At 62.9% G+C, this 27,926-nt stretch overlaps 1 protein-coding gene across 5 annotated transcripts; it reads left to right on the top strand.

Annotated features, from left to right (window-relative positions):
- Nucleotides 1-1,094: 1,094 nt before the first annotated feature.
- Nucleotides 1,095-26,696, top strand: FHIP1B (FHF complex subunit HOOK interacting protein 1B). 5 transcript variants are annotated; one of them, XM_072993325.2, is made up of 14 exons: nucleotides 1,095-1,189; nucleotides 11,631-11,855; nucleotides 12,134-12,231; nucleotides 18,090-18,429; nucleotides 18,570-19,220; nucleotides 19,677-19,835; nucleotides 20,246-20,332; nucleotides 20,858-21,025; nucleotides 21,658-21,737; nucleotides 22,731-22,900; nucleotides 23,587-24,576; nucleotides 25,096-25,274; nucleotides 25,386-25,548; nucleotides 26,113-26,696. In XM_072993325.2, exons 4-14 carry the CDS (start codon nucleotides 18,289-18,291, stop codon nucleotides 26,409-26,411), a joined length of 3,087 nt encoding a protein of 1,028 aa, XP_072849426.2. In that variant the 5' UTR covers nucleotides 1,095-1,189; nucleotides 11,631-11,855; nucleotides 12,134-12,231; nucleotides 18,090-18,288; the 3' UTR covers nucleotides 26,412-26,696. The 5 variants fall into 5 exon arrangements, with proteins under 5 accessions (XP_072849426.2, XP_072849429.2, XP_072849425.2 ...); XM_072993328.2 differs by lacking the exon at nucleotides 12,134-12,231 and having other exon boundaries at nucleotides 19,725-19,835; XM_072993324.2 differs by lacking the exon at nucleotides 12,134-12,231.
- The last annotated feature ends 1,230 nt before the right edge of the window (nucleotides 26,697-27,926 follow it).

Here is a 27,926-nt window from a genome sequence, read left to right as displayed (position 1 = left end):
TCAGCCTAAATCTGGCTTCCTGGACCCAGAGCCCGTTGTTGCATGTCCTGCACTCTGGGATGATTGAGGACAGATCCTGGCCCTCCTCTGTAGGATGACCTTCCAAGAAATTGAAGAGTGTCACCCTATCTCCCCTCTTCTCCCCCCCCCCGCTCAAGGCTAAACATCCCCCCCGTTCCTTCAGTGTTTCCTCCTAGGGCTGGGTTTCCAGCCCCCTTATCATCCTTGTTGCCCTCCTCCCAACTTGCTCCAGCTTGAAGGCATCTTTCTTAAAGTGCAGTATCCAGAACTGGACATGGAACTTCAGATGAGGCCTAATCAGTCCACTGTGCCTCGTGGCACAGTGCTTAAAAACGCTGTCCTGCAGCCAAAACTGTGCTCACGACCTGGGGTTCAATCCCAAGTAGCCGGCTCAAGGTTGACTCAGCCTTCTCTCCTTCCGAGGTCGGTCAAATGAGTACCCAGCTCGCTGCCGGGGGGGGGGGGGGGGGGGAATGTGTATCCTTCATGATTAACTTGTAAACCGCCCAGAGAGTGATTGAAGCGCTATGGGGGGCGGCATATAAGCAGCACACTTTGCTTGGCTTGGCTTTGAATAGAGGGGGGCTAGCACCCCGCAGGATTTGGGAGGCTCCGCTTCTGTTGATGCAGCTTAAAATAGCATTTGCCTTTTTCTTCAGCCACACTTACTTACTTACTTACTTACTTACTTACTTACTTACTTACTTACTGTACTTGCACACACACACCCCCATCTGGCAGCCAAGGCCGCTCTGGGCGGCTTACAACAAAGAGACAAAGCAACAAAGTAACAAAGCGACACAACCTCAATACATTAAGAGGTGCAACAAATCGTACCGGTATCATAAAGTGATTACAATTAAAAGCATAAAAACAGAAAAGACGCGAAGCACGGGGGGGTGTTAAGGGCGCTGTATTATCAGACACTGTCGTTTGTTCAGGGAAGGTTGGCTTAAATAGCCAGGGGTTTAGAAGCGCGGTCCAGCCGTCCCGCCTCCCCCCCACCCCCGCGAGGGCCTCCGGGAGGGGCGGCGAGCGAGGAGGAGGCGGGGCCTGCAGGTGTGGGCGGGGCGGGGGCGGAGACTGCGGCGGGGAGGCCACGCCTCGTGGCGGGCGGGGCCGGCGCAGGCAGCGGAGGGAAAATGGCGGCCTCGGCGGAGACGACCAGGTACCTTCGCGGGCGGGCGGGCGAACGGGCGGGGCGGGGCGAGGAGCATCCCCGGGAGGAGGGCGCCCCCCCGGGCCCGAAAAAAGGGCGAGGGCCACGCCGGGATCGGGCCCTCTCCCTGCCCCCTTCCTTCTTCCCGTGCCCCCCCCCCGCCTCGCCTTGCACCTGCGGGGAGGGGAGCCTCTTCTCCTCCTCGGCCCCCCCTCCACCTGGCAGGGAGGGGGCCCGAGCGGAGAGCGGGGCGCAGGTTCGCCCCCCCCCCGTGCCGCCTCCCTCCCTGGGATTCCTTGGAGGGGGGGTGGGCTTGCCCGGAGACCCTCCCTCCCTCCCCCCCGAGAGCGACCCCCCCGCGCCCCCTGCTCTGCCCCCTCTCCTCACCCCCCCAGGGAGAGGGTGCCTCGGGGCCGCGCGCGCTCCTCGCCGGGAAAGGGGGGGCGCTCGGCCTTAGGATCGGGGCGCCGGGCCTTGCGCGCAGGGGCCTGTGTCCCCCCTCCCCTTTTGGCCCGGGCGGGGCGGAGGGGGCGAGCGGCTCTCCTCCTGACGGGCGCCTGCCTGCCTGCCTGCCTGCCTGCCTGCCTGCCTGCCTGCCTCCTTCCTTCCTTCCTTCCCGGCCCGCCGCCTCCCCGCCTTTAGCTTCGGCTTTCGCTGCGGCGGCGGCTGTTGCGCGGACGGGACGGGACGGGACGGGAGCGCCTCTCCTTCCTCCTCTTCCTCCTCCTGCGACCTGGGTCCAAGGTGAGGAGGGGGAGGAGGAGGACGGGTCGGGGGGGGCGAGCGGGGAGGGCCGCGAGGAGGGGGGGCGAACGACCCTCCCCTGCCAAAGGCCCTCCCGCCTCTTGGGTCGGGGGAGTGGGCGAGAGCGACCCACCTTAGCGGGCACCCCCCCCGAAGGATCAGACCCCACCCCGCCCTCAAAGCCGGCCAAGGGGCTTGGCGTGGCCCCCGGGGGGGGCTGTACCTCCTCCCCTCTCTAGCATCTCTGGGCCGCTTGGCTGTGGGGGGGTTGGGGCGGGCTTGGAGGGACTGATTGCGGGGGGGGGGGTTATGGGGCGGGGGGGGCATTCGGTTGGGCTTCCTCTGGTGTGGCTCAGCCCCCCCTTCTCTGCCTTGGCCTCCAGTTTGGGGAATAGCCCTGGTGCCTTGGGCAAGGCCCGCTTCTCACAGCTGCCGCCCCCTCTTCCAATACCGCTGCCTGAGGCCGTGGCCAGGGCAGGTGATGGGGGCATGGAGTGGGGCCCAAGTAGGGCTATTCCCCCCCCCCGCCGTGCATCGTGCTAGGGGGCAGGGGATGTCCACCCGTGCCCCTGCTGGGGTGCCATGGGTTCTGAAGCCAGGCCCCATGGCGCCCAGAGGGACGGGGTGGGGGCATTCCTGTGCCTCCAGCTGTCAGGCAGGGCGAGAGAGTCCGTGGGCTGCCGGGCTGCCCGTTTCATGCTGTGCTTCCTGGTGGGGGGGGGAGGGAGGTTAAGGGGACCCTGCGTGTGCAAAAGCCTGTGAACAAAGCCTCCTTCTTCATGCCAGATTCCACCCCCCCCCAATGGTGGGCAGAGCTATGCCATGACAGGGGAGAGGGCTAAATGTGGGAAGGTTTCACGAAGAACGGGCGCTGCCCCACTGCTGGGGTGGGGTGGGGGGGACTTCTGTTGTCAGCTGCCCTGACTGACTGGACGACCGGGGGGGGGGGTTATGCAGGGGCTTGAGTGAGGAGGGGCTTTGGGTGTTTGCATGTGCCCGTCCCCTCAGCCACACCTCAGGGGGGCAGCGGTCCCGTTTCTGGCGCCACCTCTAGGGCAACGGGGCCCACCCAGCATGTGGGAGGCTTTGGGGTGATGGCTGCCCCGCCACGTACATCCCGGACGTGGGTGAGGCTGTGGCACTTTCTCTGGCAAGAAGGATGGGCACGTAGGGGATGCCCATGTCTTGGGATTGCCCTGCAGCCAAAGGGGCACCCCTCCGTTTTCCAGACCGAGGCCTCGTCTGAGGGAGATGCCCAGGAAGGCAGGGTTTGAGGGGGGGGGAGTGGTCCACAGTACCCCCCCCACCTTGACCATTGTGGCTGTGTCCTCTTGGCCTCCTTCCCCTTCCCACAAAAGCATTGGGTCGGGGGGGGCAGCTGCTTTGCTTTGCGGGGCCCCTCCCCGTGGGTGGTTGGGAATGGGGGCATGGTGCCCGCCTGGCCTCCCTCCCTTTCGGCTGCCAGGTGCCCAAGAGCAGCAGCCGGTGGCCAGGCCGGTCGGTGCATTCCCATGGCAGCCAGTCCTTGGTGCCCCCACCCTGGCTGGCTGGCTGGCGGGGGTGGGGGTGGAGACCCATCTCCCCTGCCTTGGCCCACCGGTCTTTTCTGCAGCCAAGTTCGCGGGGGGTTCTGCCCTGGCCGGGGGATATTTGTCTGCTTTTGTGGAGAGGGAGGGGGCTCCAACAACACACACCCCCTTGTCCCTGGGCTGGGCTAGGCAGAGCCCCCACCACTCGGCTTGCCAAGGATGGCTGGGCGTTGTTCTGGTCCACCCCCCCGTCTCTCGATGGGGGTGTGTGTATTTCCTGCTTCCGTTCCCCCCCCCTCCGGCCAGCCAATCTCCAGGTTCCCTTTGGGACTCTGCAACATGCACTGGCTGGATAGAGGAGAGGGCCGGGGGGCGCACGGTGGCTGCCACATCCTCCCTGCGTGGCTGATGCTACTCTCTGCTCCCCATCTCGTGCGGGCCCAGGTTTTGGGTTTGGGGTCTCTGAACATGTGCAGAGTACCGTTCCTTCTGTCCAACAGCGGGAGTGTTGGGACTGAGGGTCAGGGCTCTAAGGCGAGATGGAACAGGCACCACCTGTGAGTGGGGGGGGGGCAGCGGCGGCGGCTCTGGGCTTAGGGAGAAAGGTGGGTGAGTGGGTCTCCCTGCAAAGCGAAGCGAGAGGAAACCCCAGGTTCTGGCCGGCCGGATCCCTTCCCGGAGCAGCAGCTTTGATGGAGAGCCCGGGCAGACTTTGCACCCCCTGGTTCTGTGTGTGGGGGGGATGGCCTCTGAGCCCCTGGGCAAGGGGGGCCCTCGGGGCACTTAAGCACCTCCCCCCTGGTCTCCCAATTTCACCCCCTTTTAAGCGGTTTTAGGAAACCCCTGGATGAAAAGGCCCCCAGCCCACCCAAACCCCTCCTTCCTTTTCCCTCTTGCCACCCACCCTCAGGATCTGTCCTTCCTCTACCTCCTTGCTTGTTCCGGGGCAGCAACAACGTCCTTCTGTTCCCCAGCGCCCGGCATTCGCGCCCCCCCCACTGAATGTGCCCTGGTTGCTGCCGCCCCCCCCATCAGCTATACTTGGGTGGTGGCTGGTAGCCCCCTCTTCCCAGGGGCTAGGAGAGATTTGCTGCCTATGGAATCAACCTATTTCCCAGGAAGGGGGGGGATATCTTCAGAAAATCAGGGATTAGCCCAGGGACACTCTCTTTTCCCGGGCAGAGGGAGCCCGAGTGGGCAGACCGCCTGGCCTGGCTTGCTCCGGCCTGCCTTGGCCGCTCCGTCGCTGGGCACTCATCCCAGCAGGGACGGTCACCCAGGGATAGATTTAACCGGGCTTTGATCGGGCCACGGCTTGGCTGCCCTTTAGGGTCACCCGTTCTGGGCACGATGGGCTCCTCCTGCCAGTCTCCTCGTTGCCCACAGGCGCTGAGGCTGCCCTGGGGAGGGGGACGACTGGGCGCTGCCAAGCCATGCTAGTAACACCCCCCCCCCTTCATTCTCTCTCTCCTCTCTGGCAGGCCTGGGACTGAGTTCTCCCCCCCCCCCAGTGCAAAGGAGATTTGTCCCTCCTTTGCAAGTCGGGCTTCCTGGCGCCTCCGGCCCTCTTGCCCCTGGAAAGGAGGAGGCCACTGGTCCTGGGGGGTGGGGGGAGGGCAAGGGGGGCTTGGGGAGTCCCTGAGCCCCCCCCTCGCCCCACTGCTGCCTCTTTGGCTTTTGCAGAAGGTTATTTCTGGCTTCCTGGAGCTTAGGCGAAAGGGGAACGGCAGGCGGCGGGCGGGCGAGCAGGCGCTGACTCACGGTGGTGGCGGGGGGGGGAGAGGAGGAGCTCTCGGCAGGCGGTCACGTTTCCCACGTGGAACTGGTGGCTTGTGTGCGGTTCCTTCGCCTCCGTGGGCCAAGGTGGAAGCTCCTCTCCAGGCCCGTGGGAGACGGATCCTGAGGACTCCTTCCCTCCCTCCCTCCCTCCCTCCAAGGGGGGGCCTTGAATCCGGGTTTGCAGCTTTGACCCACCAGGCCCAGCCTGTCTGCTCCTGGGGATGGGGGGGGCGGTCGTTGTGACTCTTGCCAGTCTCTCTGCCCCCCCACACCCCACCCCATGGCTGTTGTTCAGACTCTGCTCTTGTCTTGGGTGTCCTTGAACCGCTGGGTTTCCAGAGCAACAAAGCGTGCAATTAGTGGGTCTAATTGCGGTCCAGTTACAGTCACTCCCCCCCCCGCCGTCCTGCCAGCTCAGACAAGGAGGGGTGTGTGTGTGTGTGTGTGTGTGTGTGTGTGTGTGTGTGTGTGTGTGTGTGTGTGTGTGTGTGTGTGTGTCTGGTGGGAAAAGATCTCCCCAGACAAGCCTTTGGGATCCCCTTGTGGGCCTCGGTTGTGGGTCGGGTTTTCGGCGCTCACTGAGCCCTTCTGCTTGGCTTCTGTGGCTTCCAGCGCACCCCGTGTGGATGATGGCGTCGGGGGAGAGAGGATGCGCGCCAGGGTCTCTGCTCCTGCCCTCAGGAGGGGATCAGGCCCCGGAGGACTGCGCTGGGGTTCCTTCTCTGTGCTGGAGGTTCCCTCCCTGCCAGCAAGGGCCCACGGGCCACCCCCCCGGCCGGTCCTTTCCACCAGCCCCTCCTGGCGGTCAGCGACCCTGCTGTGCTCCAGGTGCAGGGGGCTGTGGGGGTGTGGGCAGGGCAAGGGGGGCGTTTTGTTTCGAGGGGGAGAGGGACCCTGACCCAAAGGAGCTGTCCCTTGCTGCAGGGTTGACCCAGCTCTTTTGCAAATGGGGTAGGGCCCCATCCTGCCCGGTGGGAAGTGGCAGGGTGGGGGGGAGCAGAGGCTCAGGGCGGCATGTTCTCTGGGCAGCCAGGCTCCAAGGGAAAAGCTCAGGAAAAGCTCCTTCCTGGGGAGTCCAGCCCCTACCAGATGTGGGCAAAAGCGTCCCTCCTCTGTGCCGGCCCGAGCCCCACCCGCCCGCCTGCTTGCTTCCCAGGGTTCAGGGGCCAGGCTCCGGGGCCGCTGGGTAGAAGCCTCCTCCTGGGTCTCCCTGGGCCGACGGATGGCTCCGGGGCCGCCTCCTCCTCCTCCTCCTCCTCCTCCTCCTCCTCCTCCTTGCTAGGCCTCCTTGGCTGGTCCTTCTCCAGGCTTGGCCCCCAGCCCAAGCGAGGGAGCGCTTGTGGAATGTGCTGGAATTCCTGGCGGGCGGGCGGGCAGTCCAGGCGGAGGCCCAGGCGGGGTCAGCCGCTGCAAACTGCTTGGGCTGCCCCGGCCTGCCCCCCCCCGCTCCTTGGAGCACAGACACCTCCCTCCTTGCCCCACTGCTGAGCGTAAGGTGGGTGAGATCCTGCCCTGCTCCAGGGCGGATGGGCGGATGGGGTGGGGGGGAGGAGGAAGAGGCCTACCCTGCCCGCCTGCCTTGCCCGCCTGCCCGCCTGCTCCCTGGGACTATTCATAGCCATCCTGCTTCCCTTTTTAGCCCAGGGTCCCGGACAGGGCGAGGCAGGATCAGATCACATTTTAAAGTTCAAAGGCGTGATGGCGTGGGGGAGGGGAGGGGAGGAGCAGGGCTGGGTGAGGAGGGGGCTTCAGAGTCCCTCCCTCTTTACCCCCATCCTCGCTGCCTTCCGTGGGGAGAGGGAGAGGGTGTGCTGAGGGGGGGGGGAGAAGAGGCTCCATGTCCTGTGACCTGGTTCAGAGCTTCACCTCCAGAAGGAAAACAACCGCCAGCTCCCCCTCCCCTTCCCCAGAGGGGAAACACACACACACACACACACACACACACACACACACACACACACACACACACACACACACACACACACACACACACACACACACCCCATTCCCTCCCCATTGCGCAAGAAATATGGACGAGCTTGGCAGAAGGACCGGGAGGTTCTCCTTGGGCCGCCAAGGGCGAGCTTCTGTCCAAAGTTGTTTTAAAACAACAACAACAAAAAGATGCCAGGAGGCCCCGATCCTCCTCTTGTGCTCCTGTGTCGAAGCCTGCCTTGAGAAACCGACCCCCTTTTCAAAGCACCCCCTCCCCTCCCTCTTTATTTGGGGGAGGGGGTGGAGAGCGCAGGCTTGCCCTGAAGGGGAGAGCAGTTCCTCCTGGGCTGCTTTCCTTGGAGAGGGTGTGTGTGTGTGTGTGTGTGTGTGTGTGTGTGTGTGTGTGTGTGATTGTGTGTGATTGTGTGTGTGTGTGTGTGTGTGTGTGTGTGTGTGTGTGTGTTAGACTTGGTTCTCTTTCCCGCCAGGCTGGAGACCGTGTCCCTGGGCCGGGGCCCGGATGGTTTCGATTCACGGGCAGGGGCTGCTCTTGAGTAAACAGGGCAGGCGGTGAATCTGCCTACGGGCCGCTGCTGCCTCCACCTCCACCCTCCCCGCCGGCCGGCCGGCTGGCCTGCCTGCTTCGGGTCCTGCCGGAGAGGCTCCCCTTTCTTGGCCGGGGTCTGCCTGGCCTTCCTGCCCGGAAAGGGGGTCCCTCAGCAGAGGCTCCGCCTGATGTGCCCCCTCCCTGTTGGCGCTCTGGCGGGGACTGCCGGACTCGCCACCCGTTTTCCTTGGGGGCGTTGGGATGCCCTCCAGGGCCAGGGGCTCGCTTTGCTTCCTCCCCTGGGGGCTTCACTGCTGGGGGGGCTCTGGGAGGCCCCTGGTGTTGGAGCCTCTGCTGAGGGACCCCTTTCTGCAACCCATCCGTTTGGGCCCTGAGGGGCCTTGGGGTCCTGTGCCTGGCAGGATGCCCAGCCACCTCCCCCCCCCCCGTGGCAATCTCTTGCCCGCCCACCTCAGTGCTGTCAAGGGCAGGGGGGAATGGTTTCCTTTCCGGATAGCACCACGTGGGAGTTGTAGTCCTGGACCCTCAGCCTTTCGGTCCTGCTTCATTCCTCTTGGTGCCCTCAGCATCCTTGGCAGGAGGTCAGGAGCGGAAGAGCCGGGCAGACCTCAGCACTCCCTTCTTCAGCCTCTCCTCCCCCCCCCCCGTTTTTGCATCGCAGCAAAATGGGGCGGTGAAAGAGAGAGAGGGGCAAGAACACGCGCGAGAGCAAGCCCACATCACGTTATGCACTTGCCCGGTCTGGTACATCCCTAACGAGGGAAATTCCATCCCCCCCCCCCCCGCTCTCATCCCTGGAAGATGCCCCAGAAAGACGCCGTTTTTGATTTTTGCAGGTTTCTCTTTCAAGCGTGTTTTGGCCAAAGTCCCAGGGGGCTGAGGCGAGCACCGGTGTGTTTGTGTGGGGGGGGGCACAGCCGTCCTTGCTGCCCGCAGGTCCCAGCGGCCCCTCAGCTGAGCTCTTTGGCGGAGGCAACAGGGCTGCCCGCCCAGACGGCTGCTCCTCCCGTCAGAGCGGGCCTCGGGCCAAATTGCAATGGATCCCTGGAAGTGCCACAGGCTGCCTGGAGTGCCCTCTCCTGTGGAACGCCATCCCCCCCCCCCGGGGACCGGCTACAGGAGGTTCTCCGGAGGCGTGGCCGGCACTTTCTCCCTCGGTGGGCTCCTGGTTTCCAGATTCTCTCTCTGGTTGCAGGGGGGTCAGCAACGTTCCCAGGATGGGTTTCTGGCTGGGCGAGGGCTGAATGGCGTTCTGTTTGTTGGGGGTTCTCCTGATGGAGATCCAGGGCCTCAGCCTGTGGAGGGGGTGGGGGCAAGGCTGCCCTCCTCCGGACGCATCCAGGGTGCACTTCCCAGTGCCATGCCTGCCTGCCCGCCCGCCCACACTGTGCACCCTTTGCTGGCTTAGCCTCCTTTTGGTGGACAATCCAGGTGCGGAGTGAGACTAGAACACAGACCTCAGTCCTTCACCCCTTGAGCTGAGCCTGCGAAACTGGGGCAGGCCTGGCTTCAGGCAGCCGCCCTCTCTGTTCTCTCCCGGCCACCTTGTGCCCCAGCTCAGGGCTCTGATGATGGCTTTTCGTAGCCATTTGGCCTCCCACACCGAGGCTCCAGGGAAGAGGCCTCTGGGCCAACCTGAGCTGGCCTGGCCGGCGTCTGCCTTTTGGTGCAGGTGGGCCGGCCAGGCTGGGGCAGAGGGGCTGCCCCCTCCGGGGCGGGCTTGGGCGCCTGCCTTTGCGCTTCCAGACCACTGGCTGCTCGGTCTGTTTTCATCAGGAGTCCGGCTGCCCTGCGGGTGGAATAAACACCTCTTGGACAGGCCGGCCGTGAATGGGGTCCGCACACTTTTCCTGGCGGGGATGCCCCAGCCCTGCCAGTTCTCAAGGGGAGGGCCTGCTCCGTTTGTGGGAGCGCGTCTTGCTCGGGAGCAGGGGCAGCGGTTCCCTTTGGTGGAGGTGGAGTTCTCCGTGAGGGTGCTTTGCTCTCGGCGATTTAAGACGTCGGCGGCAGAGGAGGGGTGGGGGGGAACACCTGCCTTCTCCGACGGGCTTCCTCCGTGAGGGCCAGCCTGCCGTGGGGCCCCCTGCGGACGCCCCCCCCGCCGCCATTGCTTTTGCCCTTGCAAGCTATCTGGCATCACTTGCTGACCCACCCCTGAGCCTCCTGGGGGGTGGGGGTGGGGGGGGCTTTCCTTTCCCCCTCCCCCCTGCCTTGTGCTTCACTCTGCCTTGACCCCAACTGCACACCTCCCAGAAAGGAAGCGAAAAAAGGAGCCGGCTGAAAGCGCCCTCCCCTGGCCAAGTGCCCTCGGCCGCCTTTGACTCGACGCCTCTGGCCGGCGTGGGGTTGCTGCCTCGTGTCCCCCAATGTCGATAGGGCTCCCTGTCAGAGCCCTTGGGACCCATGGAGCCTGGCTGTTGGGCGGGGGGGGGGGAGGAGGTCTTTGGCCTGATCTGACTGCTGCCTCGCTCCGAGTTCTGGGGTTGGAGAGGTTGCCCCGAGGCTGGGCGCTCCCTGGATCTGGGCAGACATGAACACCTGCGGCCTTTGCAGGAAGCGCGAGTGGTTGGAGAGCAGCTGGCAGTTCATAGAATCTCAGAACCATGGCATTGGAAGAGGGACCACTAACATCCATCAAGTCCCACCCCTGCTTCAGGAATCCAAATCAAAGCCTACCTGACAGAGGGTTGTCTATTTTTCTCTTGAAGGCCTCCAGCGTTGGAGAGCGCACAACACCTCCTCCCTCTGCGGTCATGGGTCCCATTGTCCTACTGCTCTAACAATTAAGAAGGTTCTCCTGATATTCTGGCTAAGTCTGGCTTCCTGTCACTTGAGCCCATTAGTATATGCTCTGCACTCTGGGATCATCGAGACGAGATCCTGCACCTCTGTGTGACAGCCTTTCAGGTCTTTGACAAGGGCTCTCCTCTCTCCCTTCAGCCTTCTTTTCTCAAGGCTAAAGATGCCCAGTTCTTTCAGCCTTTTCTCAAAGGGCTTGGTTTCCAGCCCCCTGGTCCACACCCTCGCCGCCCTCCCTCTGCACTTGTTCCAGTTTGTTGGCATCGCTTCTTGAAGTCCGGTGTCCAGAACTGGGCGCCAGACTCAAGGGGAGGCCCTAACCAGTGCCGAATAGAGGGGGGTTGGTACCTCAAGGGATCTGGAGACTATCCTTCTGTTAATGCACCCTTAAAACGGCATATGCCTTATTTGCTGCCGCCTCACACGGTTGACTCATAAGTGACCTACAACCATTCCAAGAGCCTTCTCACTCATAATATTACTGAGCCAAGTATCCCCCATCTTGTAACTGCATTTGGGGTTTTCCGCCTAGGAGTAGAACTGTGCATTTATCCCTGCTAAATTCCTGGTTATCCTTTTCAGTCCAGTGCCCAAACCTCTCAAGATCTTTTTGAATTTTGTTTCTGTCTTCCAGGGTATTTGCTCTTCCACCCAATATTGCGTCATCTGCAGATTTGATAGGTATTCCCTGCCCTCCCTCATCCCAGTCATTAATAAAAATGTTGAAGAGCACCAGGCCCAGGACTGCGCCTTGGTGTACCCCCACTTGTGACCTTCTCTGAGTTGGAGAAGGAGCCATGAGTAAACACTCTCCGAGTACAATTTCGTAACCACCTGACACTTTGTTCCATCCAACCCACAGCGAATTAGCTTGCTAATCAGAACATCATGGGGCATTTTGACCAAGGCTTTGCTGAAGTCAAGATATACTATGTCTATAGCATTCCCATTGTCTACCAGGGAGGTGACCGGTTAAAAAAAATTAAATAAGATTAGTCTGGCAGGGTTTGTTCTTGACAAATCCATGTTGGCTTCTAGTTATTACTGCATTCTTTTCAAGATGCTTGCATCGTTACCGTTTTATATTCTGTTCCAGAATTTTCCCTGGGATTGATGTCAGGATGACTGGTCTCTAGTTCCCAGGTTCCTCCTTTCTTGCCCTTTTCGAAGACAGGGGCAACGTTAGCTCTCCTCCAGTCATCTGGCACTTCACCTACCCTACGTGATTTCAAGAAAGCAATAGAGAGCGATTCTACCAGCCAGTTCCCTCAATGCTCTTGGATGCAGTTCCTCTGGCCCTGGAGATTTGAACTTGTTCAAGGTAATAAGATATTCCTTGGCTATTTGTTTTTCCATCTCCACCTGCAATCCTGTCCCTTCCACTTGCACTTCACATTTCTCTGGGGGGGGCGGGGCAGGGCGGTCTGTCCTTGGAGAAAAGATCGAGCTGAAGTCATAACTGAGCACTTCTGCCATTCCTTTGTCATCTGGTTTCATATCTGAGGATTGATCGAGTTGTTCTGTAGCTTTTTAGAACAAATTAAAGAAAAGCTAATTGTACATTTTATAATCTTACCTTTATTTTGTTGCTTCCCTGAGGCCTGGGTAGGCTGTTCCACTCCAACTCCCATCCTCCACTGGGCTGAGCAGCTTCCTGCTTCTCTTCCAGGGCCCTGTCCAGTCTTGGCTGTCTCTGGGTAGGTGGTCTATCAACTGTTCCCACTCCTTGCAGATGTAGGCTTGCCCTCTCCTCTATGTGTGTGGAGGGGGGGGGGTTGGTCCTGATTGAGGACCGGACTTGTGGAGGGGGGTGTTACCCATCTGGACAGAGCAGGTCCCTGAACGGCCTTCTGTTGTTGTTGGGAGGGGGAGGGGTTTTGGGGTCAAGGCTTGCTTTCTTGCATAGGGAGGGGCTGGGGGGACCCTTGTCCTCCTGCTCTTCCTCCCAGAGGTGCAAGAATTCCAGCATGAGAGTGAGGGCAGGGAGGTGGGCTGCCTCAAGAACCGGAAAAGACTGCCCCCCCTGGGGAGGAGGGAGAAGGCAGCCTCCCCCCCCCCATGTCAGTCCCACTGCTGCAATGTTGGTGGTGGCCCCATTTCCCCAGCAGGGAAGAGCTCCCTGACCCTCATGGCAGCCCCAGGCCAGCCGAGACCTCCCTCCCTCCCTTCTCTTCCGGAGCTGTCATGGGGGGGGCTGCCTCCTCCCTCAACCCCCCCCCAACAGGGCTGTGAAAGGACTCTATGGGGCGGGTGCCAGGCAGCATCAGAGATGGCCTGGTGCTGCCCATTGGGGGAGAAGCCCCGACACCACCCTGGGTGACAGGCGCTGGGCTCTAGCAAGCCGGGGCCACCCGTTCTGCCTCCTGCCATGACATGTGGGGCTGCCCCCCACTCCCGGCCCTGGCAGGATATCATGGCTTTGGTTCCACTGGGCGCCCAGAAGGGCCTTGCCAGGAGGGTGGCTCCCGGTGTGCCCAGCCCACGCAGGGCTCCGGGCCCCACCCTTCCCTCTGGAGGGAGGAAGGCCAAAGTCCAGAGTCGGGGAAGGGCGAGCGGTCCTGCGCTTTCTTCCTCCTTCCCGTCCAGCCGCTCCCGCTCTGACGGAGGCGACAGGTGAGTGGGGAAAGGGCCGGCCGGCTCCAGGGAGGGTGTGCAGAGCGGGGGGGGGGGTGTCCGTATCAGAGGGCCGGGGGCTGGGCTGCCCCCATGGGGAGAAGGGTTGTGCCATTGTGCAGGATCGGCCCTCACTCCCTTGGGGTGCCGTTCCATAGGTGTTCCTTCCACCTACACTCTTGCAGACCCTATGCCTGGACATGGAAATGACCACCTGGCTGCCATTCCTGGAGGAGAGAGGGAGGGAGGGAGGGAGGGAGGGAGGGAGGGAGGGGGGGCAGTTGCTATGCCAGGCTTTCTTCAGGCTGGGGGGAAAGGGTGGCTGCCAGCCATGGGGTCCTTGAGGTTTCGGGGAGCCCCAGAGCTCCCCCATTGCCTGCCTCCCCAGATCAATTCACGTGCAGCCGTCCGGGGGCTTCAGGCGGGGGGGCAGCCTTGGCCCTCGCCTTGGCCCTTTACTCAGGACACTCCCAGCAAAGGTTCTGCTCTCCCTTTCCTGGTAACGAGGCGGCCGGATTGATCCCGATCAGGCCGAGCCGGCTCTGCTTTCTCGCTCCTGGCCGGTCCCAGTGCGGCAGGACTGTCCAGCGGGTGCCTTCTTGGTTCGGCCAGGGAGGCTGGTTTGATTGCTCTGCAAGGCGGAGGTTCCTTGAATCAGATGCCGCCTCCAGAGAAGCAGGGGAAGGAAGAAGTGGGAAACGTCCCACCCAGGGCCACCCAGTTTCCTGTCCGCGGGTGGGCAGCCTGATTCCCGCGAAGGAAGAGCACCTCTCGGGCCGACTCTCTTGGGGCTGGCCTTTTCGCTTTCCTTGACCGCTTGGCCTCGCTGTTGCTTGAGACACCGAGACTTAGCGGAAGAGCAGGAGGTTGGGCTGACGACTGGGGTGTCGTGTTCTCAGTTTCCGGTGGAATCCTCAGGTTCACACAGACACTTTGTGGAGGGAGGGCAGGGAAGAGGCAGGAAAGCCGCCCGTGTCCTGACTGATTAGGACAGGCCCATCATCTTCAGCAGTCTCGGGCCGGGTGCTCACGTGCCTGGTGGCCTCTTGAGCTCCCTTGGTCCTGCCTGACGTTACAGGAAGCCAGATTCCGGTTGAATATCAGGAAAAACGTCTTAACTGTTTGAGCAGTACGACGGTAGAACCCATGACCTCGAGAGACAACCCCCTGGCTCATCATAGACAAGGCGTAGGCAACCACCTGGTCTGATCTGCTTGGATTCCTGCCCTGAGCAGGGGGTTGGACTTGATGGCCTTAAGAGGCCCCTTCCAGCTCCATTATTGTAGGATTCTATGATTTGTCTTCGCACGGCATCCGGCAGGCCTGGTGTTGGGACGGAGAGCGCTTGGATGCCCTCGGGGGAATGACCTACCCTGGGCCAGGAGCTGGAGGGGACCTGTGCCCGTGTGGCTTCTGCAGGCCTCTTGGGCAACTTTCAGGGCCGTTGACCAGGGCATCCTTCTCAGAGGAGACCTGGAGGTACCTTGATTCAGTTTCTTCCTGGACATGCTACCTCAGAGGTAGCTGTAGGAGTCCTTGGTCACTGGCCTGTGGGGTCTCTCGGTGTTTTACCACTACTGTATTCCTGCCATGGGTCAGACGAGAAGACCCTTGCTTTCCGTTTCTTTGGTGATTTCCCCCTGCCCCGTGGTGTTTGATGCCGCAGTGGGCTACTGTAGCACGCTCTACGTGGGGCTGCCTTTGGAGAGTGTTTGGAGTCTCCAGCAGACAGGCTGTTGACAGGAGCCGTCTGTCATAGCAAGAAGAGAAGCCCACTGCGTCAGCCTTGGATTTCACTGGCCACTGTGGCGTCTGTTCCGCAGCACGGTGTGGGACCCGGAGCGTTCTGTCTGGCTTGGTCCCATGATTGGCCTATCTCTGAGCCTGCCGGGGCCTTCAGGTTCTCGGAGGGGGTCTTTCCTTCCGTCCCACCCCCTTCCCAGACGCCCTTGGTGAGGACAACCGAGAAGGGCCTTCTTAGCGGCCACTCCAAGGCTATGGAACTCCCTTTCCAAGTGGGCAGGTGCTTTTTTAAGCCCAGGAGGATTTTGGTGGTCGACAGGCTGGGAAGAGATCTAAGTGAACCTGTGCTTTGTCTAAACAGGCCCCTTTCCCCATGGCTTTTAGAGTAACGCTATTTTAAGAGATAATGGTGTAACTGCATTTTGTAAGCTTTCCAAGTAATCAGCAACTTTTTGCTTCTCTGTAATGGGGTTTCTTATATATTGATGTTGACCTTGGTGTGAGCCACCTCCTGGGGGAATCCAATCAACCAGTCATTTTTCCCATCCCCCAACAACCTCCTCCCCGCTCTGCCACTGCTGCCAGCCTTCCCTGCTGTGGTGGATGGGCCAGCAGGAGGAAGTCCTTCCATCCCCAGCCAGTGGAGCAGCCCCCCTCCTCTTAGAAGTAGATGCGGCAGCTGGAGGGGGGCTTGTAAAGGAGGGGCCTTGCTTTAATGGCCTTAACAGGACTGCCTGAGGCCTGCCGGAGACAAGGAATGGCCAGAGAATCAGGCAAGGGGTTCCCACGTTGGTCTCTCAGCATCCCTAATCCAGGCTTAAAATTCCCTTTCCTTTCTTTGGAAGAGATCTCCCACTTTTCCTCTTGTATTCTTCTCTTCTACTTCTTTGCACAGATGATTGTAATAGAGGTGGGGGTTTTTTTTGTTCTCTTTGTGATAGTTGCTGAAAACTTGCTTTCAGAATTCTCACCTTTCACTGTGGCAATTCAAGCTGTTTCTTCCGTCATCCAACCAGAGTTTTCTTTCCTTACTCTTTTGGCTTCCTGGCCTAATTCTAGATAATGAGAGTCTACAGAATTAGAGGACAGTCGATTCCTGTGCAGATCCAAGATACGTTTCTGTGCCCAATGGATGCAGTTAAATTCACAAGTTAGCAGGGGGTGGAGAGTGACATTGCTTGCAAAGGGCAGCTTCCCCGGGCAGCCTTGGTTCTCATTTAGTGAAGACAGTTTGGACAGAGGAGCAAGACCGTTCTTGTCCAATTAAGATATTTCACTCTGCTTGTTGCAAAATGTGTGGCTTCCGCTTTCATTTTCTCTACTCCCGAGGTGACAGAAACTGAAATACGTGTGCTTAGGCTTTAGGTAGCACAGCCTGTACCCATCTGGAGTGTTTTGCTTGGGAGAGAACATATGCACTGCGTGGCTCACACAAAAATAGGTTCTCCTGTTTTTTTTCAATGTTATGAATATTCCGAACAGGTCATAGAGACTTGGGGGCTCTCTTAAGTCTGGAGTGGATCTTTCTCAGGTGTGGAAGCAGCCGTGGCAGGTGGCTGAGGGTCTGGTGCTGGGAAAATCTCTGGTGCCTTCGAATGCAGCCCAAGGGTGGGGTGGGGTGGATGGGGAAAATCTCTCTCCCTTCCAGCTAGAGTCACACGTCCATCTTCTCCTTGGGTCAGGTGCCCCCCCCACGCACTCCGCTTTGCTGTGCCCAGGGGCAGCAAAAGCAGGTAGGAATTGGGCCATGGTAGGGGCCAGAGAGAGGAGCTACTTTGGGGGGGGTGTTTCTCCTGTGAGACCCAGATTTTGATGGGGGCCTTGAGTAGGACCTGGATGTTCCCCACCATGTTCAGGATGCTGGCCTGTTTTCTCACTCATGGTGTGTGCATGTGCACGAGATCTTTGGGCCCATGGGCTTTCCTTTCTCCGTGTTCGGTGCTGGTGCTGGTGGTGGTGGTGTGGGATGATTGGGGAGAGCTCGTATTCCGCCATGGAGGACTGGCCCCGGTGGCTCAGACTCAGAGGGAGCGGCTGTGAGCCCTGCTGGGCGTGACCTCCAAAAGCTGCCAGGAGCGGGTTCATCCTGTTGCACAATCTGCCCACACGGCAGCCCGCTCGGGCGAAGAACATGCTGCGGCCCGTTGGAGCCAGAGCAGACACGCCGTCTCCTGAAACAGGCTGCGAACCTGCATGTAAAAAATATTGGCCGAGATCATAATATGATGCTGCCGATTCTGATGTGCGCCAACCCTCCGAGGGTTTCTCTAGGTATCTCAGACTCGGAAGGGGTTTAACCTTCCTTTCCCTTCTTCTGCCAGCTGACATGGACTGCAGACCGAACTTATTTACAGGAAGGCTTCACCGCTGCATCATGAGCTGCCAGGGCCTGCTCCGTATCCAGAGGCAGGGACCTCGTCTGGGGGCGCTGGGCCTCCTCTCGCCCTGCACGCTGCTTGTGGTGCTGCAGCCTGACCTGGCGCGGCGGGCGAGAGGATGGCCCCTGCTCTCCTGGCCACCCCGCCCCAGGACGGAAGCAGCTCCTCTCTCGCTCCTGAGGGCCGAATTTCCCTCGGGAGATTTCCCTCCAGCCTCCTGCTGCAGGACCTCGTTGTCGCCTTCTGTGGATAAGAGGCAGGAAAACCTGGTTTGCCTTCAGAGGGCAGGCGGAGATGGAGGCCGGGGGATTGGAAATGCTTGGATCCTGCTTTCTTCGAGGAGTCCCTTGGCCCCTCCTGGTTAATGCAGGCCTGGCACCCGCAGGATGAGTCCATAAACCCCAACCTGAAGGATGGCCCATGGTTTCTTGGTCCTGGGGTCCCTTGAGCTATTTGGGTAGGGGTCTCGAGGCCCACTGAGTTCTAGGAGACAATCTGCAGGAACGGCGGGTGGGGGGGAGGAACCCTGTCCTTGGTGCGAGGGGGAGCGTGTGTGTCTCCTGTCCTGTCCTCCCCCCCCCCCGTCACTACCTGTTGCTCGTCAATAGCTCCTGTGGTTTAGGTGGATCGTTTTGGTTCTGGCTCTCGCTGTGGCTGGGATGAGGGCCGCCCTTTGGTGCTAGGAATCTTTTCTTGGGGGGGGGCACCCCCTGCACTAACGACCTTTTGATTTCAAATCTGCCTTGCGGGAAGCACAGGGAGGCCTGGTGGTCCCGGCTCCGCTGACTCTCTCCCTCCCTCTCCGTCTTTTCTTTCTCCAGCTCGGCGGCCCCTCCAGAGCAGAATGGAGCCCCCCTCCGAGGGGTGGGTCCGCGGCTCCCCATTGCCCGTCCAGGGCTGCCCGGCCTCAGGAGCAGCACCAGCCAGGCGGGTGGCCTTCTGTGACCTTTGACCGGCCCACAGACTCTGCCCCTTCCCGTCCCCTCCCGGCGGTCCCCTCGTGCCGCGTGGCCCTTCCCGATGGAGAAGATGAGCTGGCTGACCAAACTGAATCCCCGGGCGGGAGCCGGGCATCGGGCGAGCCGGGCGGCTGGCCTGCAGAGCCCGGTCATGGCTGACCCGGAGACCTGCCTCATGGTCTTCCAGAACCACTGGGCTCAGGTACGGGGCTGGGGAAAGGTGGTGGTGGTGGTGGTGGGAACAGCAGGTGCTGGGAGGGGGGTGGGGGCTTGGTGGAGAAGGGTTCGCCTTGAGAGAGGCGCAGAGCCCGTCGGTGGACTGAGCACCCCCCCTCCTCCTAGGTGGTGCGGATCCTGGAGCAGCGCAGCTTCTCCTCCTCCTCCTCCTCCTCCTCGCGGGGCGCTCCGGGGGCCGCAGACGACCTGAGCGCCGTGCGCAACAACACCTACCAGATGATGACGCTGCTGGTGGAGGAGCGCCCCCGGGGGGAGCCGCCGGCGGCCGGGGTGGCCATGGGCCCCATCCTGGAGTTTGTGGTGTCCGAGAACGTGCTGGAGCGGCTGATGGGCTGGCACCTGCGGTGGGAGGTCCCCGAGGAGCGCAAGGTGGAGCTGCTGAAGCTCTACGAGTCGCTGATCAGCCAGGCCCGGCAGCCCCTCCTGCGCCACAAGCCGGTGGTGGGGCCCCTGCTGCGGCTGCTGCGGCGGTGCGCGGGGCCGGCCTCCCCCGGCCTGGAGAGCAGCCTGGTGCTCCTCCTCAACCAGCTGTGCGTCTCGGTGGCCAGGGAGCCCCCGCTGCTGGAGCTCTTCTTCCACAGCCCCACGGAGCAGGGCCCCCCCGACCTGCTCCTCTTCTCCCTCCTGGTCCCCTTCGTCCACCACGAGGGGGTGGTGGGCCAGCAGGCGCGCGACGCCCTCCTCCTGCTCATGGCCATCTCTGCCGGGAGCCACACCGTCGCTCGCTATATCACTGACCACTCCTACTTCTGCCCGGTAAGGCCTGGGGGGGGCGCGGGGGGGGCAGGCGCGCCTTGATCCCTTGGGAGAGACAGGAAGGGGAGGGGGGCGTGGCGGGATGTGCTGGGATCTGAAATCCATGGCGACGGTGCTGAGGGCACGTGATGGATGCCGAGTGCCCGTGTCTCCCATCGTGGCCTTTCCCTAAAGGGGGTGTGCCTCCCCCGGCCGGAGGGGGCAGGCTCCCTGAAAAGCATTGCAAGCGCCCCAGTGTCCGATCTAGGATTCACTGGAAGGTGAAGGGGCCACCTGTCGTCTTTCTGGCTCTTTCCTTGCAGCCATGAGGACTAGCCCCTTGGGTTTTAGTTGGATTACGATCAAGAAAGGAAACATGTGAAACAAGGGTCTCCTCCCCTGTGGGAGGCGGCCTTGGCTGAGGGGTGTCTTCTACCCCTCCCCTTCCCGCCTCCCCCCCCCGTTCCTCTTCCGCAGGTCTTAGCCACAGGCCTGAGCGCCCTTTACTCCTCTCTGCCCCGCAAGCTGGAGGTCCGTGGGGATGACTGGCACTTCTTGCGCCGGGAGGACTGGATCGGGGTCCCCTCCCTGGCCCTCTTCATGAGCTCCTTGGAATTCTGCAACGCGGTCATCCAGGTGGGCTCAGGAGGGATACCCCAGAGGGGCCTGGGATGGGGCTGAGCCCGGGCCAGGGGCTAGGAGGGGCGAGCGCAGGGAGGGCGTCGAGAGGAGGTGGGCGCCCCGTGCTCAGGACCGCTCTGTTGGGAACAGCAACGGCCGCCTCCCAGGGGTGGGGTTGGCTGGCCTGGTGGTGAGCCTGCCATGGACCCCTGGAGAGGGCAGGGAGCCCCCTCCCCTCTGCCCTGGGAACGTGGGGGGCACCTCCTGCCTGTGGGGTGTTTGGGTGAAGCTGGGCGGCTGCTCCCCCACCTGGACGGACACTACAGGCTTCCTCCCACCCTTGGCCGCCCTCTGGCACCCTGGGGTGGAGCATCCTTTCCTGAAGCTGGCTTTCCCCCACCCCCACCCCCACCCCCGGCTTACAGGTGGCCCACCCCTTGGTTCAGAAGCAGCTGGTGGATTATATCCATAATGGGTTCCTGGTGCCAGTCATGGGGCCTGCCTTGCACAAGGTAAGACCCGGGTGGCCCTTCTGGCAGGGAACGCACCCCATCCCATCTTGCAGAGAAAGAGGGAGGACGGGGTGTGTGTGTGTCCCCGCTTGCCTGCCCCTCCCCTCCTCATGTGCTCCTTGCTGCTCCTCTGCTGTATTGAGGGCAGGAGGGGGCACTTTGGGCAGATGGGAGGAGGGGGTCTGGGGGGGAGCCCCAGGGCTTCGGGTCCGGTTTCCACTCCCCTGTTCTTTGTGCATGTCCTGCTTCTCTGGGCAACACAAGGGGGGTGTTGGTTTTCCTCTTCCACAGTCCAAAGGCCCGCCCTCTCCTGATTCTCTGGGGGCGAGGGCAATGGGGCAGGACGTGGCAGGATCAGAGCCAGGAGGCCCCCAGCTCTGAGGAGGGAGGGGCAGGACGGGCCCTGGCCTGCGGACGGTGGGCTGGTGGGGGGGAGAGTGGGGCGGAGTGGGGGGGGAGCGGGCTTCTGCTCGGGGAGCCCCCTCCCCCGGCTGAGGTCCTTCTGCCTGCCTGCCCCCTGCCCAGAGCTCGGTGGAAGAGATGATTGCCAGCACCGCCTACCTGGACCTCTTTCTGCGCAGCATCAGCGAGACGCCCCTCCTGAAGACCTTCCTGCGCTTCCTGCTGCTCCACCGCCACGACGCCAACTCCATCCTGGACACGCTGGTGGGCCGCATCGCCAGCAACTCCCGGGTGAGGCGGCTGAGCCCAGGCCCCCCAAGGCTGTAGGGCTGCGCGGGGGGAGGCCGGGCGCTCGCTCCAGTGTGGGAAGGGCCAGCTGTGCTCCTCCGGCCGGACCACCCTTGCAGGCTGGGCGGGTGGGTGTCCAGAGTGCCCCTTCTGCTTTGGGGGGAGGGGGTTGGGGATTTCCCTGCGGCTTTGCACAGTCTGGCCGGGGCTCCCTGCGAGAGAAGGGTTTTTGGGGCCGGGAGGGGGTCTCTGCCCTCTCCCAGGTCCGAGTGCTGTGCCTGCTGTGGGGGGCAGAGCCCCTGGCCCCTGAAAGCTCCACACTCCACGCACTCACGCACACACCCCAGCCTGCATGGCAGGGAGACCTTGAGCCCCTCCGGTTGCCCTTCTCGTCGGGGTTTAGCCCCTGCCTGGGTCTGCCTCCTGTGGGGATGCCGGGGGGGGGGGAGTGCGCAGAGGGTTGGCCTTAGCTTAACAGGCTGGGCCCCCATAGGGGGAGCCGGGTGGAAAAACCCACCCTCCAGGTGCTGGCTGGAGAGCAGGGGCCTGGGCTCTGTGGGCAGGATCCTGTAGGGTCCCCGCTTGCCCTGCCCCACCTTCACACCAAGGGGGGGGGCCCTTCTCTCCCCACCCAGCTCTGCATGGTGTCGCTCAGTCTCTTCCGGACTCTGCTCAGCCTCCACTGTGAAGACGTCCTGCTGCAGCTGGTGCTCAGGTACTCTTGACTGGTGGGGTGGAAAGAGGCCCCTGGCGGGAGGGGCCCTGCCTGCCCGCCCACCCACTGACCTTGGAGGGGTCCTGCGCCCACCCTTTTGGCCTTGCGGGGGCCCCCGGCTGAGTGAGGCTGGAGGGGGGGAAGGCGTTGGCCCTTAGTACAGAACGAGCCTGGCAGCAGAGCTGGGGGGGGTCGGGCTGCCCAGGACTCTCCCACCCGAGTGGCTGCTGGACCTGGACCACAAAGATGTGCCAGGAAAGAGGACCCCCCCCCCCAGTGAGTCTGGCTGGAGACCTCTCAATGAGGCACCACTTGGGGCAAAGCACATGCATTTCGGCTTGCTGTGCCCTGCTCAGAAGTGTTCAGGACAGGCCCACGGTCCAGCCGAGGGTAGGGATGGAGGGGCAGCCGTGGGGTGGGTCTGTCCCACATTCCGCCCCCACCACATCGAATGGAAGCCTGCGCCGGAAGCGCTTCGGCTGGGGCTGAGTCCCGTTCTCTGGCAACCCAGGCGCAGAGGCAGCTGCCTCCAATCCAGGGGCCAAACAGCAGCCAGCCGGCCCCCGCTGGTGGCAGGGAATTCCACAGGTTGTGGTGGGGAGGAGTCCCTCCTTGGCTCCCCCCCCCCCCCCGCTCCTGGTTCTGGGGCAGTCCTGGCCGTCTGAGGGGTGGGGTGGCTAGCTTTGGTGGGCCCGGGTTAGCCGCTCACCGGGCATTGAGGGAAGCCTTCAAGGGAAGGGAGAAGCTGCAGCCTCCCCTTCCTGGTTCTTTGGGGGGGGGGCAGGACATGATGGCAGCGGGAATGGGTGGGGTGGGGGGAAGCACCCCTGGCCGGTTTTGCTCCCTGGCTCTCACCCCCCTCCCTCCAGCTGGGAGCCCTCCCTGGCCATGGTTCTCCTCCTGGTGGGGCTGCGAGGGGATGGGGGCTGTCCTGCCCCCCCGTGACCCCATGCTCAGCCCCTGCTCCCTCTCCCCACGGCCCCCGCTTTGCAGGTACCTCGTCCCCTGCAGCCACGTCATGCTGAGCCAGAAGAGGGCGGTAAAGGAGCTGGACCTTTACGGCAAAGCGGCCGGCAAGTTCCTCTCGCTCATCCCGCGCTGCTGCCGCGCCGAGAGCCTGCCTGCGCCCGAGCGCGAAGAAGAGCACGCCACTTGGTCCAAGGGTGAGCGAGGGACGGGGCCTGGGGGGGTCAGAGAGAACTGGGACCGGCCTCAGCCGTGCGGCCGGGGAGCTCTGCAGGACCGCACTCTCCACCCAGCCCAACTCCAAGCCGGCCTCCTGAGCCGTGCAGCGAAAGGGGGAGAGGGTCCCCGGGCCCAGGCGGGAGGTGTGACCAACCAGGGCCACCCCTCCCTCCCCTTGGGATGCTTTCTGTGAAGCCCCCACCCCGACGGCCTCAGGTCAGAAGGGCCCTTTGAGGTTGGAGGGGGGGTTGAGCCTGGAGGAGCAGGAAGCAGGGGTGGTGTGCAGGTCTGGGAGGAACTGCGGAAAAGGGGGGGGGCTGAGAGGGCGTGCATCACCTGGCCCTCACGCATGCGCTGCAGGGCCATCTGGGCCGCCTGGCTCCTGAGTGGTGGGTGAGCTGGGCTGGGCTGGGCTGGGCTGGGCAGGGCTGGGCTGGGGAGCCTCTTCCCCTTGCCTTCCGGACGAAGGAACGTACGGGCCAGTTCCTCTGAATGGGGGGACTTCCTGGAAGAATCCTCTTCCCCGCCTGCGTGCTCCCCCATCTCCCTCCTCATGCGGGGGGATCCCGGTGGGTCCTGCTAGCTGGTCTCTGTTTGCCCGGTGCGCTGGTGGTTCCTGCTGCAGGCTGTCTGTTTGAGACCCCCCCCTTTCTGTTCCCCCCAGGCCAAGGCAGCCCCAGTGTGGACACCTCCTCCGTGGTGACCGTCCCCAGGCCCTCCACCCCCTCCCGCCTCTCCTTCTTCATGCGCCAGTCGAGCTTCAGCGCCGAGGCCACCGCCAGCCCCACGCCCCGCTCGCCAGGGACGCCCCCAGCGGGCAGCCCCGGCCACCGTCCCAGCCGGTGGGAGGAGGTCTCCGAACTGGAGGGGAACTACCTGGAATACCTGCGGGACGCCCGGCTCAACATCGACCGCTGCGTCTGGGCCTGCCGCGTCTGGTCTGCCCCCTATGACGGGGAGGTGCCCAGCGCCACCAGCCTGGCGCCCCCCCCGGACACCTCCACCCTGCCCATCAGCAGCGACTACTTTGGCTGCCCCTCCGTCCCTCCAGGCGGGGCCCCGGCACCCGCACCCTCCTCCCCTCGGACTAAAAAGCGGGGCCTGCCGGCGGAGGATGCGGCGGCCAGCCCGGAGGGGCCCCCTCTGGGCACGGAGACCAGCGCCCCCGCCTCTCCCCTCCCCACGGACTCTGAGGCCTTGCTCAATGGGGGCCCCCACGCGGACTCTGGCGGCGTCAAGAAGGTCCGCTGGTGCCTCCAAGGGGGGGCCCTGGTTGAGAACGGCACCGCCCCCTCCACCCCGAGCCCTTCCCCTGGCTGGCAGCCTTCGCCCGCCTCGGACCCACTGCTGGAGGAGCTCCTGGCTCAGGCGCCCGTGGAGAACGGGGCCGCCTCGACGGTGGAGAAGTTCACGGCGGAGCTCAGCCGGCTCGAAAGAGAGGTGGAGAACGGTGGCGGAGGAGGAGAGGAGCCTGCCCCTGCCCCTGGCGTCCCGTTGGAGCGTGACCCGCTCTCCCCTGAGGAGGAGGAGGCCTATTGGAGGTTCTCCTCCCAGCCGGATGGTCCAGGGCAGCCGAGGCCAGCTGACCCCCTTGCCCAGGTCATCAGCAGCCCCGCACGGACCCCTGGGCAGCCCCCCAGCCAGCCATTCACTGGTGAGCCTCCCTTGGCCGCGTCTCTGGCCTTTGTTGGGGGAGGGTCCCTGAGGCCCCTTCCGCCGAGCTCTCCCAACGCCACCTCTGCCCTCTCCCCGTTGCCTCCCAACCCCCCCCCCCTTTGACCCACGCCGGCCTGTCCAGCTGGTGGCCACTTCCTGAACACCAGCTGGCTCACTAGGTCAAGGGGCCCCAGGCCACGGGGTGTTGTCTGCAGAGGCGGATTGTGGGGCATGGGGGGGGTTAGACCCCTTTCGTTTGGGTTGGGGCACTGGGGGCGAGGAACTGCCACCAAGGGCAGCCCCAGGGCAACTGCCTGGAGAAGTCAGGAGCTGTGCCCCTGAGCCCAAGTCCCTCCCTCTCAGTAGGGGGGAGGAAGGAGCCCAGGCCAGGTGTGTGTTGGGGGTGGCATTGCTCTTCTTTGCTTCCCACACACACACACGCACCCCTTGCTAGTTTCTTTCTGCTGCTGTCATCATCCCTGACACCCCCATGTCCCCCTCTCCCACCCCCGGGCAGGACCCTTTGTGGCCGTCCTCCTGGCCAAGCTGGAGAACATGCTGCAGAACTCCCTCTACGTGAACTTCCTGCTGACGGGGCTGCTGGCCCAGCTGGCCTGCCACCCGCAGCCCCTGCTGCGCTCCTTCCTGCTGAACACCAACATGGTCTTCCAGCCCAGCGTCAAGTCCCTCATCCAGGTAGGCTGAGAGGCCCTCGAGACCCCCCACGGGACCCCCTCCCCTCCCCTCCCTCCCCTCGTGGCTCAGACACACACCTTTTCCCCTTGTGCCCCCCCCCACCCCGTGCAGGTCCTGGGCTTGGTGAAGAACAAGATCGAGACCTTTGCGGCCGGCCAGGAGGACTTCCCCTCCTTGCTCTTCAAGGCCAAGAAGTACCTGATCGCCCGGGGCAAGCTGGACTGGTCCGACGCCCAGAACGCCACCCCGTCCCTGCGCCGGTCGGAGACCCTCGGTGAGAAGCCGCTGCAGGGTGGGAGGGGGGGCGGGTGGGAGAGGCGTGGGTGGGTGGGGGCAGACTGGTCCACGAGGCAGCATGTCAGCCCTTGGAGAGGGAAGAGGACTCCAAGGGCGCTCAGCGTGTGTGTGTGTGTGTGTGTGTGAGAGAGAGGCGGGGGCTCCCCATGGCAGTCCCTGGTCTCCAAGCCGCAAGGCAGGGATGGAAAGAGGGAGGGGCTGGAGGGAAGCCTTCTGAGAAGGCTGGGCAGGAAAGGGAGCGGGTTCGAGTCCTCAGGGGCTGCCCTTGGAGAGCCCGGCGTCCCCATGAGTTCCCAAGGGCAGGAAGGGGAGCGGTGGTTTCCACCGGGAAGCGGAAAGGGGGCCTCTGCTTGTCAGGGTGACTCCTGCCCTCTCTGGAAAAAAACAAGAGACCCAGTTTTCGTGGGGGGGGGGCCTGGAGCATGGGGGAGGGGATGCCCGGGGAGGGAGGTCCCCCCAGCCCGGATCCCGACTCCCCTTGCGGAGCCTGGCTGGCCCCGTCGGCTTGACCCCACGCCCTCTCTGTTCCCCCCCCCCCCAGTGAAGAGCCGGAAGCCGTCCCTGGGGGAGCTGATCCTGCGCCACACCAACAGCCCGACCCGGGCGCGCCAGGCGGCCCAGCTGGCCCTGCAGCACATGCGCGAGGGCCAGGTGATGCACGCCCTCTCGGGGGCCCCCCTTTTCCGCAGTTCCGCCGAGAAGCAGAACGAGGCCCTTCGGGTCAAGAACGCCGTCTACAGCGCCGTCATCTTCACCGAGTTCCTGAAGGAGCTGGCGGCCATCGCCCAGGCCCACGCCGTGACCTCCCCCTTCCTGCTGGAGACCCCCCCGGAGGAGTGACCCACACAGTCCTGCCCCTCCCAGGCCCCCCCTCACACACACATACACACACACAGGACTTTCAACTGGAAACACAGGCACCCTCCCCCCCGCCTCCCCCGCTCCTCAGCTTGGCACTGCCAGGCCTGCACTAATGAGGGAGGATGGGGGGGGCACCGGGGCGGGGCTGGAGGGGGGCTCTTTTTAAAACTCCGTACCAGGACATGGACCTTTTTAATTTATTGGGAATGAATGTTTTTTTTTCTGGAAAGCCGTTGCAATATGTATAAAAGCGTTCTCTCTCTTGGACTGTGTGTCCTTTTGGGGTGGGGGTGGGGGTGGGGGTAAGATCCTGCTCCTCTGGAGGATGTCAGAGCCTCGGGGGGGGGGGTCTGAGGATCGCCTCGCAGCCCATCCCTGTTCTCCCCAGTCGAGTGTCTTGGAAAGCCTGGATTGTTTCGGTCCACTAAAGCCTTGGGGGGGGGGCTTTGGGGTTTTGCACACCCTCCTTTCCCGCACCTCACAACCCGCCCATGGCAGAGTGCTGGAGGGGTTCCCCCAGGGGGTCCTTTCCCACGTGGGCGACAGTTCCCCTCAGACTGAGGGGGGTGGAAAGGAGTTCCACAGGCCAGGCAGGAAGAAAACGAAGGCACCGAGAGACGACAAGTCGGCTCCGAGTTCAGGCCGCCCTTTCCGTGGTTTCCCAGGTATCGGGCAGTGACGGAGAAGGAGCTTCCCCTTCCCTTCTTTTGGGGGTTTGCCCTGGGACAACCCCCCCCCTTTGCAACTGGCCCCAAGGCCACCCAGGCTGGCTCTTCTCTCTGAAGGTGCACCCTGGGGGGGATCGAACCCCCAACCTCTGGATCTCGCAGCCAGAGAGACCTCAACCCCTGATCTCTCCGGCCATCAACGAGAGATAAGCAAATGATCCCGAGCTCTCGGGAGACCACAAGCTAAACATTCAATGGGATGCAGCAGCCAGAAAGGCAAATATCCGGAAGCTTTGGTCAGGCCTCGCCAGTTTCGGTCCCTACCGTTTTGAGTAATGCAGGAGCGGGCGATACCCTTTATTGGACCACGAAAGAAGCAAACCAATAGCAAGCCTTTGTGGGAGAAATCCGTCTCCTCCAGCTAAGCACACCTCCCTCGTGGACGGGAGGAAGAAACACTGTCCACGAGAGTCCAAAATTCGGTGTTCCGGGTCTGTGAGAGATGATCCGCGCGTCTCTGCAGGAAAGGTTGGCATTTTTAACAACCCGGCTCTTTTTGGCCAAAAGGCTGGCAAATGCCCAGTGATGGCCCGCCCCCCCACCCCCACCCCAGGAGGATGAAGGGTTTGGAAACGAACCTCTCTGGAAGGGAGAAGGCGGAGGGGGTGACCTGACGGCAGCCTCCCAATATTTGCCCTGTGGAAACCGCTTCAGAGCGGAGAGGGCCCATGCCAAGGATGATGAAGCCCCAGCTTTCTTGGCCATGGAATGGGCTGCCTGGGAGGGTGGGAGACCTGCCTTCCTGGGGGGTGCTGGGGGGGGAGGT

Source organism: Pogona vitticeps, chromosome 3, assembly GCF_051106095.1.
Source record: "Pogona vitticeps strain Pit_001003342236 chromosome 3, PviZW2.1, whole genome shotgun sequence".
NCBI lineage: Eukaryota > Metazoa > Chordata > Lepidosauria > Squamata > Agamidae > Pogona > Pogona vitticeps.
Note: the sequence above shows the minus strand (reverse complement) of the source record. Positions and strands in the feature narration are given on the sequence as shown.

Coding starts and splice junctions, on each gene's coding strand:
- FHIP1B (XM_072993324.2), top strand. CDS start 18,289: ATGGAGAAGATGAGCTGGCTGACCAAACTGAATCCCCGGGCGGGAGCC. Junction 19,836..20,245: donor TCTGCAACGCGGTCATCCAG/GTGGGCTCAGGA, acceptor CCCGGCTTACAG/GTGGCCCACCCCTTGGTTCA. Junction 21,738..22,730: donor CTGCTGCAGCTGGTGCTCAG/GTACTCTTGACT, acceptor CCCGCTTTGCAG/GTACCTCGTCCCCTGCAGCC.